The 12,856-nt window shown below is 48.3% G+C and overlaps 1 protein-coding gene across 3 annotated transcripts in view; it reads left to right on the forward strand.

The window, feature by feature from the left end:
* HMCN1 (hemicentin 1) overlaps positions 1-12,856 on the forward strand; it is a 1,072,092-nt gene that overhangs the window by 390,314 nt on the left and 668,922 nt on the right. For all 3 annotated transcript variants that reach the window (XM_063940215.1, XM_063940214.1, XM_063940213.1), the window contains 2 exons: positions 21-134; positions 5,745-5,828. In XM_063940215.1, coding sequence (XP_063796285.1) covers positions 21-134; positions 5,745-5,828 — 198 coding nt within the window. The remainder of the gene's footprint in view (positions 1-20; positions 135-5,744; positions 5,829-12,856) is intronic.

The following is a 12,856-nucleotide window of genomic DNA, read 5'->3' on the forward strand; positions in this document are numbered from 1 at the left end:
CGTTATATTTTTTGTGTCAGGTGGTATGATCCTCCGCTTTTTACACACTGCAGTCTCAGATGCCGGAAGATACCACTGTGTGGCTTCAAATGCTGCAGGAGAAGAGATTAAGCATTTCCACCTAAATGTATTAGGTACGTATTTGGTTTGTGTGGCTTTTAAACCTCACTTCTCATTTCAATTTTCAAACTCACTATTCAGTTAATATTATTTCTCTTACGTCCTAGAGGATGCTGGGGACTCCAAAAGGACAATGGGGTATAGACGGATCCGCAGGAGCTTGAGCACACTATAAAGACTTAAACTGGGTGTGAACTGGCTCCTCCCTCTATGCCCCTCCTCCAGACCTCAGTTAGACTTAGTGCCCAGGAGTGAATGGACACACACTAGGGGAGCTCTACTGAGTTTCTCTAAAAGACTTTATGTTAGGTTTTTTTATTTTCAGGTAGACCTGCTGGCTACAGGCTCCCTGCAGCGTGGGAGTAAGGGGAGAGAAGCAGGACCTACTTCTTCTTAGTTTAAGGGCGCTGCTTCTCAGGCTACTGGACACCATTAGCTCCAGAGGGTTCGATCACTTGGTTCGCCTAGCTGCTTGTTCCCGGAGCCGCGCCATCAACCCCCTCACAGAAGCCAGAAGAAAGAAGCCGGGTGAGTATGTGAAGATCAGAAGACTTCAGTGATGGCAGAAGACTTCCGTAACGGAGGTACAGCGCAGCGGTCGCGCTGCGCTCCATGCTCCCACACACCAACGGCACTCACAGGGTGCAGGGCGCTGGGGGGGGGGGGGAGCGCCCTGGGCAGTAGGTTACTGATTTCTTAAAAGGGCTTGCATTGAAAGCATTTTCGGTGCTTGGGCACCGTGTCTTATACCCCCTCCAGCATCTTACAGCGCGCTGCTCGCCATTGATCCCGCGCCACCGGCTTACACGGGTGCAGGGCGCTGGGGGGCGCCCTGGGCAGCAAGTTACGGTTCTTTTTAAAGGGCTGACATGTAAAACTTTTGCGGTGCCGGGGCACCATGTCCCAGACCCCCGCCAGCATATTATAGCACGCTGCACGCCATTTCTCCCGCGCCGCCAGCTTCCATGGGTGCAGGGTGCGGGGGGCGCCCTGGGCAGCAATATATACAGTTTAATAGAGGCTGAGTATTATACAGTAGGTAGATACTGTATAAGAACCCCCGCTGACATAAAGAACATTATTTTCTGACAGGCTTAAGTGTGCCGGGAAGGGGCGGGGCTTAGCCCCCACAACTGATTCAGCGCCATTTTACTCCATGTCCCTGCCAAGGCTATGTATACAGCACAAACGAGGAGGGGCACGGTGTTTAGTGCTATATGGAGAAGAATATAGCACTATTTTCCATAAAGGGCGTATATTCATTGTTGTGGTGCATGTATATCTGAGTTTTCCTGTCAGATTACCCACTATAGTTTTTAGTCGACATATGTCGACATGTGTGAGGGCTCTGTCACAAGCAGCTGTGGGGAGCACTGTCGGCCGACGCCTGTTGGTACTTGATTCAGAAGATGCAGTGTCAGCAGGTCGGTAGTTGTATACTTGAAAATACTAAACACGAGATGGGAGACACAGTCGTATGTGGGTGCCCTGACGGCATCAACTGTAATTACTGGGTAAAAATTAACATAACGGCCTTATACCTGTATATGTATTTATAGGTATATGTGGGGGGAGTGTTATTGAAATTATATATGTATTCTTCCCTCAGATCCCTCGGGGTTCCGAGAAGGTTATTTTTTGCCTGCTTACTATTCCCTGCTGTCGACGACTACTAAGTTTTCTGTCGACCTTAACTTTCCTGGTAGATCCACTATTGGGGCATGTCAGTACATGGTCATACACATTCAGAACACATTACTGTCACTAGGGACCTGGCGGGTCTGGATATCCCACTTATGTATATGTTTTATATGTATATCTATAGATGTGTGTTATATTGTGTATTACATTATGTGTATTCATGAATGCTGAAGTAATAGTATTTCTTCTCATGTGCTGGTCGCTCTGTTGATTAAGCTCCAGATCGGCAGTGACGAGTTTGTATTTGATCCTCTCAAGGGGTCCGAATGTTTATTCTCTTCCCGACACGGAGAGCATACTGTGGCAGTCAACTCCTGGTCGATGCGGAGCCCGGTCGCAAGGGATCTTACACAGGAAGCTAAGTGATATTTTATTTTTATACTTTGGACTTATTTGCATTGCATGCATATGGGGGAGTGTTATATTCGGATAGGTATCCGATAGAATTACCCTACAGAGAATGGGTAAGGCTGTTTATATTAATTCTACTTTATGACATTACAGCAGGCTGCCGCGTGGCGGCAGGAGGTGTGGACGGGGAAATGCTGAGGATGTCTCCGAGAGATACTGGAGGGACGGTATACAGCTGTTTGAGGATGCCTCAGTTCAGTCAATCTCGGCGGATGCCACTGGTAAGTCTGACTTCGTGAGTTAGACTCCTTCACATCGGTTGGTGATGCATTCTTTTGTGGGATGCAGTCGTTTTAACCTGTTCGATACCGTTCTGTTTATGTTTCCCTTTCTGTGCAGACAGTGGAAGGTGAAAAGGTAAGTATTCTGCAGCCTTGTTAGGTTTGCAGAAGCGGATGTAGGTTTATGTTCTACCACATCCACCACTGGTCGCTGAGTCTAGATGGCGGGACCACGCGCCAGTGAGGACTCAGTTACTACTTTCAGTTAGTCCGGGAATAGACTAGGACTGGTGGTTACTTATAGAATCCAAAGGGGGACATTCTGGGGTTACAGATGTTCCCCTCACTGATTTTCTAATGGATATTGCCTTTTCCCCTCTGGAAGGGGAGGTAGTACGCGACGCCATACCAGCGGTGCGCCAGGTTCAGGGTCTTGTCCTCCTGTCCCGAAAAAAAAAAAAAAGTTTACATGCGTGTTCTGCGCATTCAGATTACCTGGAGGGATAGCCAGGTTTGTCTTTGCCATTTCACTGGAGTGATGGTAGTATGATGGTTTTCTTTCAATAGTAAGAGCCATTGTTAGTCTGTACTGAGATGTTCGCCTGATTGAGGCGAGGTCAGGACCAAGTGGTGCAAATCGTTGTTTCTCTCTGACTGTTCTTCAACAGGGAAGGGCTGTTGTTCCCGACGACGCAGATGTCGGAGGTGGTATCAGGGTAGATACTGCACGGTTGAGGTTCTGTGTTTCCTGTGGAAAGAGGTCTGAGGATCCTGAGTCGGATCTGTTTTACAGTGCCACTCCATCAATATGTTCCGTTGATGAAGAAGTTGGGTGCAGCCTAAGAGGTTTTTTCGGGGAGCAGGTCGAATGCCAGAGTGGTTTTCACGGGATCTGTTGGGAATGTGGTCCGGGTCTCACCGACACATGCACCGGAATATAATTCTAATGGCCAGGTTATAACTTCTGTGGTGTCTGCTCAGTTCTCACCTCCTAGAGGGATGAAGGTTCGGGATCCAGGATTAGATCCTGGTGTCCATGTATGCAGATCTCCGAGGCTGGGGAGCAGTCCTTGCATGGGTAGTATTTCCAGAAGAAAAGGTCAAGCTGAGAAGCTTGTCTACAATAAGCTTTCTTGAATTAAGAGCTGTTTTCAACTAACATATTCTTCGTGATCTGCCGTGTTAATTCTGTCGGACGTCTTGACAGCAGTGGCGTAAGTAAGTCGCTAGGACGGAACAAGGAGCAAAGCGGCTATGGCAGAAGCTGAAATAGTTTTCCGCTGGGTGAACAGACTGGTAAACTTTATATTAGCAGTCTTCGTTCCGGACGTAAACGACGGAGAAATATATTTCCTCTGCAGACGCGCTCTCCTTACGGGAGAAATACTGTCGTCATCGAGAAGTTTCACAGAAGTGACAAGTCTTGGAGGAGTGCCTCAATTGGGCATGTTGGCGTCTCGCCTCAACGAGGGACCTCAGGAATATGGTTCCAGGTCAAGGGACATTCAAGCTATAGCAGTGGACGCCCTCGTGACACCTTGGGTGTTTTCAGTCGGTCTATGTGTCCCCTCCGCTTTCACTCTGCTGAAGGTGATAAACATAAGAGGAACAGTGGTTCCGGTGATCCTCATTGTTCCGATCTAGCCAAGAAGGACTTGGTATCCAGTTCTTCAAGATGTATTCATAGAAGATCCCTGGCCTCTTCCTCTACGGGAGGAACTGTTACAACAAGATTAGGGTGTGTATCCGGACTTACCGCGGCTGCGTTTGACAGCGTGGCGGTTGAAGGCCATATCCTAGTCCGAATGGGTATTCCCAGTGAGGTCATTTCCACACTTCTTCAGGCTAGAAAAGTAGTATCGGCGAAGCCTTACCACCGTATTTGGCGTAAATATGTGTCTTGGTGGGAATCTAATAAGGTTCCTACGGACGTGGTGTTGCGTTTCTTGTGTCTCACTGATTGAAACCTTTATTAAAGGTTGTGTTAAAATTTCTCTCTTGGAGAGTGGTCATGCTTTTGCCTTTTGGGAGTCTGCGAGGCGACTCACAAGAGTCCCTGTTTGATCTTCCAAGTGGATAGGATTGAGAACTCCGAAAGTAGTTCTGCCGAAAAGGGTTTTCGGGGTTTATAAAAAACCTACCTATTTTGATGCTTGTGGTTGCTTCAGCATTGGCTGGTTCAAAGTCGTTCGATGTAGTCAGGGCTTTGAAGATTTATGTCACCAGTTGGGCTCAGTTTGGGGTAACAGAGGCTCTGTTTGTCCGGTATGCTCCCAGCGTGCTTGGGGCGCCTGCCTCTCTGCAGTCTGTTACATGCTGGATCTGTGATACGATTCGGCGTGCTAGTTCTACGGCTGGATTGCCGTGACCGAAGTCGGGGGAGACCCATTCTACTAGGTAGATGGGCTCTTCTTGGGCGTATGCCCGAGGTGTCTCGGCGGGTTAACTTTGCTGAATGGCTACAAGTTTGATACCCTGTGTGATGGGGACCTCATGTTTGCTCAATCGGTGCTGCAGAGTCGTCCGCACTCTCCCGCCCGTTCTGGAGCTTTGGTATAGACCCCATGGTCCTTTTGGAGTCCCCAGCATCCTCTAGGATGTAAGAGAAAATAGTATTTTAGTACCTACCGGTAAATCCTTTTCTCCTAGTCCGTAGAGGATGCTGGGCGCCCGTCCCAGTGCGTACTGTGTCTGCAATTATTGATTTTGGTTGCACTTTGTGGTGTTTCTTCTCTGTCAGGCTCGTGCTGACGTTGTTCATGCCATGGCATGTGGTTTCTTATTATTGGTTGGGTTGACACACAGGTCGTGTTACATATTCTCTCAGCATATGGCTGTATGTTTTTCATACCGTGGGCTGGTATTCTGTTGAAGGCCGTGTCTTGCGGTATGTTTGTGGTGTGAGCTGGTACACCACTCACTGTGGTTTAATTAAACTCACTGTGTTTAAATTATAAATTCTTTCCTCGAAATGTCCGTCTCTCCTGGGCACAGTTTTCTAACTGAGGTCTGGAGGAGGGGCATAGAGGGAGGAGCCAGTTCACACCCAGTTTAAGTCTTTATAGTGTGCCCAAGCTCCTGCGGATCCATCTATACCCCATGGTCCTTTTGGAGTCCCCAGCATCCTCTACGGACTAGGAGAAAAGGATTTACCGGTAGGTACTAAAATCCTATTTTCTTATAAAATCATTATTCACTGGTATCGTTAAATGCCACATAAATGTATAATTTAGTATTGCTTTAGGACTGACAAGACTTATAGTTTGTGTAACATGCAATATTTATTTTTAGTGCCACCTAGATTTGTCGAGAATGTTTTGGAAAATGTAAAGATAAAAGAAAAAAGCCACGTGAACCTTTCCTGTGAAACAACAGGTAATAACATTATCACATTTGCCAAATAAGAAAGTAAAAATGAAAAGTATAAAGTTTAAAAACTGTTAAATAATAATGAGGTTTTGAATCTCTATCTGTCCCCATTGCATAATAATACAACACTGCTAGCTTCCGGCCAGTATGGAAGGTGTAATGGTTAGCATTACTGCCTCACAGCACTGAGGTCATGGGTTCTAACTGTGTGGAGTTTGTATATACTCCATGTGCTTGTGTGGGTTTCCTTCGGGTACTCCGGTTTCCTCCCACACTCTAAAAATGTACTGGTAGGTTTGTTTGTCCCGACAAAAATGAACCCTACTGTGTGCATGTGTTTAGGGTAGACTAGATTGACCAAGTGGTTCTTATCTGCTGTCACATCCTAATTGTACAAAATTCTACAAAATAAAAAGATATTTTTTATTTGAACTTATTTTCTCTAGCATCCATACGGGATATTGGGGAATCTATTACAATGGGGTATAGACGGGGTCCAAAGGAGCTGGAGCACTTTAAATTTCTTCACTGGGTGTGCTGGCTCCTCCCCTCTATGCCCCCTCCCATAGGCAGTTTAGAAAAAAGTGCCCTCAGGAGAGGATGCACATCTCTGAGCTCCAGAGAGTTTTCTTCAATTTCATTGTAATGTTCAGTATAATCACTGTAACTCCGGCGCCATTGGAGGGGGCGGAGAAACCTCAGTGCGAGGGTCCCGCTAGGGTCCCCCGTGTAGACTGGCTGACACTCTCTTGAACTAGCAGTTGTGTGATGTTTTTAAGCAAACAGGGAGTTAGGGGAGCAGCGGTCACTGGCCCTGCGAGGTGCAGAGCTGCTTCCCCGCTGCAGGACCACCATCCTGAGGGGTTGTTGTTCAGCGGGGCACTGCACCTTGGCTGTCACAATCGCAGCACACCGCACACCCCTAACACTGCCTGAAGGTGACGTCTGTGGTGAGTACAAACCGGCGGCCCCGGTTCAAAGTGTGGCTGAACGCGGGCGCAGCATACAGGACCGTCCTGGGCTATCTGGGTTCTCTACAGGACAGACATTATTAGTGTTTACTGTGATAGAGTTAGCTGTCAGCCTCACTGGGGTTGTGCAGCTAGGGGTGTGCTGGTGTCCTTCTCTCTGTGTGTCTCCTCCCACATACAGTATGTCACGCTCGGCGTAAGTTGGGGTTCCGACAACCGAGTTTTGGCTGAAGGGACAGCTACCTGTGAGGAGAGTAAACGAGGTGGATGAATGTAAGTCCTCCTCATGGGGTGGAAGCCAAACTAAGTGTTAACGTTGGCCGGAGAGCGTAAAGAGAAGGAGGACTCCGTAGGAAGAGAACTGTATTTTTAATGAATAATTTATTATTATTATTATTATTATTATTATTATTATTATCCTTTATTTATATGGCGCCACAAGGGTTCCGCAGCGCCCAATTACAGAGTACATAAATAATCAAACAGGAAAGCAGCAACTTACAGTTGATGACAGTATAGGACAAGTACAGGGTAAATAAACATAGTTACATCAGCAGATGACACTGGAATAAGTATCAGGTGGCAGAAGACTGCTGGAGTTGATGCAGTTGAAGATTATTAAAGTAAGAAAGGATAAGCACATGAGGGAAGAGGGCCCTGCTCGTGAGAGCTTACATTCTAAAGGGGAGGGGTAGACAGACAGGGGTGACACAGATGGGGTACATGGAGAGTGTAGAACAGAGGGTTAGGATGAGATTTGGCTGGGTTTGGTGAAGAAGTAGGTCTTGAGAGCCCGTTTGAAGTTTTGTAGAGAGGTGGAGAGTCTGAGGGGGAGAGGTAGGGAATTCCAGAGAAGTGGTGCAGCACGTGAAACATCTTGGAGGTAGAAGTGGGAGGTGGTGATCCGTAAGCAGGAAAGTGGTCGTGCATTAGCAGAGCGAAGAGGACGTGTGGGAATGTAAAGGGAGATAAGATCAGAGATGTAGATGGGAGAGGAGTGGGTGAGGGCTTTGTAAGCGAGTGTGAGAAGCTTGAAATGGATTCTGAAAGGGAAGGGGAGCCAGTGAAGGTCTAGTAAGAGAGGAGAGGTAGACATAGTGCGTTTGGTGAGGAAAATGAGCCGGGCAGCAGCATTGAGGATAGATTGGAGTGGAGAGAGGTGTTTGTCAGGAATGCCAGTCAGGAAGAGATTACAGTAATCCAGTCTGGAGATGACCAGTGAGTGGATAAGAGTCTTAGTAGCATCCTGGGTCAGAAAGGGTCTGATCCTGGAAATATTTTTTAGATGAAAACGGCAGGTTTGTGAGAGGTGCTGAATGTGTGGTTTGAAGGAGAGGGAGGAGTCAAGGATTACTCCAAGACAGCGCACTTGGGGGCTAGAGGAGATAGTAGTGCCATCAATAGATAATGAGATTGTAGGAGGTGAGGTTATGCGGGAGGGAGGAAAGATGATCAGTTCGGTCTTAGACATGTTAAGTTTAAGAAAGCGCTGGGACATCCAGGAAGAGGTAGCAGAGAGACAGTTGGAGATACGAGTGAGGAGAGTAGGGGAGAGGTCTGGAGAGCAGTGCCGTAACTAGGCATTTTAGCGCTGTGTGCAAGAAACGACATTGGCGCCCCCCCGTAGGCGCGCAAAAAATATATAGGGGCGTGGCTTCACGGGGAAGGGGCGTGGCCACAAAATAATAGCAATTCATACTACGGTGCACAGTAGTCTCCATTATTCAAATTACGCTGCACAGTAGCGCCACTACACCAGGTAGAGCCCCTTTTATACATTACAGCAGACAGCGTCCCCCTTTTTACACATTACAGCAGACAGTCCCCCTTTTTACACATTGCGGCAGCCAGTCCCCCTTTTTACACATTGCGGCAGCCAGTCCCCCTTTTTACACATTGCGGCAGCCAGTCCCCCTTTTTACACATTGCGACAGCCAGGCCCCCTTTTTACACATTGCGGCAGCCAGGACCCATTTTTACACATTGCGGCATCCAGTCCCCCTTTTTACACATTGCTGCAGCCAGTCCCCCTTTTTACACATTGCGGCAGCCAGTCCCCTTTTTTACACATTGCGGCAGCCAGGACCCCTTTTTACACATTGCGGCAGCCAGGACCCCTTTTTACACATTATGGCAGACGGTGTCCCACAGAGAGAGAGAGAGAGAGAGAGAGGGATATACTTACCTTCTCCCCGCTGACAGGCTCCTCGTGCTGGCATCTCCCTCTGTGCAGGCATCGGACAAGGAGGAGGAGGGAGGGGACTTGAGCCGCAGCAGCGCTATGTCATTGGTAGTAAGCGCCGCTGCAGCATCCCCCTCTCCTTCCGTATAGGCTGCCTGGCGCTGCTGTGGATGCTGGGATGGAGGAACCGCATCCCAGCATCCACAGCAGCGCCGGGCAGCCTATACGGAAGGAGAGGGGGATGCTGCAGCGGCGCTTACTACCAATGAAATAGCGCTGCTGCGGCTCCAGTCCCCCTCCCTCCTCCTCCTTCTCAGCTGCCTCCGGTGCTTCTCTCTCCTCCAGCGCGGCTGCGGCGCACGGCGCAGACTTCAGAGGCGGCATGTAATGAGTCAATTTGACTCATTACATGCCGCTGGCCGTGCGCCCTCAGGGCAACTGCGCTGTGTGCCAAGCCCACTTGGCACACACGTAGTTACGGCCCTGCTGGAGACGAAAGATATATTTGGGTGTCATCAGCATAGAGATGATATTGGAAACCAAAAGAACTAATGAGCTTACCTAGTGAGGACGTATAGAGAGAGAAGAGGAGAGGACCAAGGACAGAACCTTGGGGTACACCTACAGTTAGTGGAAGTGAGGGGGAGGTGGAGTCATGAGAAGAGACAGAGAATGAACGGTCAGAGAGGTAGGAAGACAGCCAAGAGTGGGCAGTGTCACGCAGATCAATGGAGTGAAGGATTTGCAGTAGGAGAGGATGGTCCACAGTGTCAAAAGCAGCAGATAGATCAAGTAGAATAAGTAGAGAGTAGTGTCCCTTAGATTTAGCAGCATGGAGGTCATTGCATACTTTTGTAAGGGCAGTTTCAGTGGAGTGGAGAGGACGGAAGCCAGACTGGAATGGGTCAAGTAGTGAGTGTGAGGAAAGAAAGGAAGTAAGGCGGTTGTAGACAATACTCTCAAGGAGTTTGGAGGCAAAAGGGAGGAGAGAGATGGGTCGGTAGTTGGAGAGAGTGTTTGGATCAAGGGTAGGTTTTTTAAGAATAGGAGAGATGAGTGCATGCTTGAAGGCAGAGGGTACAGTGCCTGATGAGAGGGAGAGATTGAGAAGGTGGGAACAAGCAGAAGGAGAGAGGTAGCGGAGGAGGCGGGAGGGGATAGGGTCAAGTGGAGAGGTGGTGAGGGGACAGGAACGAATGAGGGCCATGACTTCCTCTCCAGTTGCATGGGAGAAAGAGGTCAGAGTAGGTGGGAGGGATGGGGAGGGTTGGTAAGGGATGGGGGAAAGCTGGATACTAATGGTCTGGTGTGATGTGATGTCCTTACGTATGGAGTCAATTTTGGATGTGAAGTAAGTGGCAAAGTCAAGAGCAGAGAGTGAGGAAGGGAGACGAGGTGGAGGTGGGCAGAGGAGTGAGTTGAGAGTGGCAAAGAGGCGCCGGGGGTTGGAAGACTGGGAGGAGATGAGGTTCTTGAAGTATGACTGTTTAGCAAGAGAAAGGGCAGCACTGAAGGATGAGAGCATAAGTTTGAAATGGAGGAAGTCTGCCTTAGAGCGTGATTTCCTCCAGTGTCGCTCAGCAGTACGTGAGCATTTTTGCAGATATCTGGTGCATTTGGTGTGCCAGGGTTGAGGTGTTAATTTGCGAGGGTGAATAGTGGTTGGTGGAGCAACAGAGTCAAGAGCAGAAGTAAGGGATGCATTGTACATGGAAGTGGCTTGTTCAGGGCATGAGAGAGAGAGAGAGAGAGAGAGAGAGAATAGGAGAGAGAAGTGAGTCAAACAGGGAGGAAAGGAATGTGGTGTCAATAGCCTCAATGTTACGCTTAGTGATGGTAGCCTTGGGAGGTAGAGATGGGGAAGTAGAGAGAGATAGGTTAAAGGAGAGCAGGTGGTGGTCAGAGAGGGGAAATGGGGAATAGGAAAAATCAGAAAAATCACAGCGGTGAGTGAAGACCAGATCCAGTGAGCTCCCATTCACATGGGAGGGTGAGGAGGTCCACTGGGAGAGACCAAGTGAAGAGGTGAGGTTAAGGAGTTTAGAGACAGGGGATTGTGTGGGGATGTCAATAGGGATGTTGAAATCGCCTAGGATAATGGAAGGAATGTCAGAAGAGAGGAAGTGAGGAAGCCAGGAAGCAAAGTTGTCGATGAATTTGGAAGCAACGCCAGGGAAGCGGTAAATGACAGCTACTCTAAGATGGACTGGTTGGAAGAGGCGTATAGTATGGACCTCAAATGTAGAGAATGTAAGGGATGGTTCTGGTGGTATGAGTTGGTAGGAGTAACTGGAAGGTAAAAGGACCCCAACACCACCCCCATGGCGACCCCCAGGTCGGGGTGTGTGTGTGTGAATGTGAGGCCCCCAGCAGAGAGAGCAGCAGGAGAAGTAGTGTCAGAGGGCATAATCCAAGTTTTAGTAATGGCTAGTAGGTGGAGGGAGTTAGAAATGAAAAGGTCATAAGTGGGGACCAGTTTGTTACAAACAGATCTGGCATTCCACAGGGCACAGGATAGGGGGTTTGAGTTTGTGGGAGAGATGTGAATGAGATTATCAGGGTTGCTGTAGCGATGAGGAGAGATTAACTTTGAGGGCAGGGATGATGAGAGAGTAGTGATGGTGCGGGAGCCAGAGCTAGGAGGGGAAACTGCAGGAGGTGGGCAGGGAGGGAGGTCAGTGTGATGTGGATGGGGGTGTGGGGATGTGACAGGGAAGGGAGAGAGGGAGCAGGGCTGAGTTGTGGGGTAGCAGGACCATGGGGTAGACGTGAGTGAAAGTGGGGTAACAGGAAAGGAGGGGACAGTATACAGAGAGATGGAGGGGAGACAGAGGAGGGGAGGGAGGAGGAGCTGTAGGAGTCTAGGGGGGGAGGATAAAGACACATGATTAGGTAGACACTGAGTAATGTGGGGAGTATAAGAAAGCCATGACATAGTGTTTAGTAGGTAAATAGGTTGAGGGAAAGTGGAAGTAGGAGTGGAGGCTGTAAGGGATTCAGAGCCGAAGAATTGCAGAAATGCAGATTAGAAAAGCAGTGTCGGCTCAATGGGTGTAGATTTAGTATGAAATGAATCAGAAGTGTAGATAAAGTGGGTGTTGAGATGTATTTGGATCGTATGTAATGAAAAGATTGTGAGGTTTAAGAAGCAATGGTGGTTCTGTAAGATTTTTTAGGTGTTTGTAGGTAAGATTACATTGGTGCAGCATGAAAAACAAAATTCCAATAATATAGATACGTTCATTTGTTGGTAAAATGGATGGTTTATGATATGTCCAAGTAAGGTAGTTCCGTGCTATTTAATCAGATGCAACAATCAGGAGGTGAGTGGTCTGAAGAGTAAGTGACTTACATTTGTTATTAGTTCCTCTGGTTTCTTTGTTTTGTTAGATTGGTGAATAATCAGGCTGTACACGAATATTGGAGAAATAGAAGAAACTGGAAGAATTAGAGTCTACGGTTAAATGACTTGAAGCTGAAGAACTCCGGTAAAGAACTGAAGACTGTGTTTTATGATTAAAAAACAAGGCTGAAGAACTTGGACTTTGAAGAAATGAAGATTGTGGTTTGTGATTGAAAGACGAGGCTGAAGAACTTGGACATTGAAGAAATGAAGACGTCTGCGGGAACCGCCGTTAGCACCTGGAGCTCCTCTACGACCTGGGACCCCGTGAGCGCTTCCACGAGTGGCAATGGACTTAGACAGCAGGACTGCAGCAGCGTTTAGGTAACCGATAGATGAGAGCAACCAGGACCAGGTAACCAGAAGTAACCTGGGAGCACAGAGCTGGAGAACCTTTCACAAGGAGGTAACTTGAAGCACTGGCACTCTCCCTCTGAGCCAGCCCCCTTTTGTAAGGGGAGAACACGCAGGATTGGCT

The sequence above is a fragment of the Pseudophryne corroboree genome, chromosome 9 (genome assembly GCF_028390025.1).
Source record: "Pseudophryne corroboree isolate aPseCor3 chromosome 9, aPseCor3.hap2, whole genome shotgun sequence".
Lineage (NCBI taxonomy): Eukaryota > Metazoa > Chordata > Amphibia > Anura > Myobatrachidae > Pseudophryne > Pseudophryne corroboree.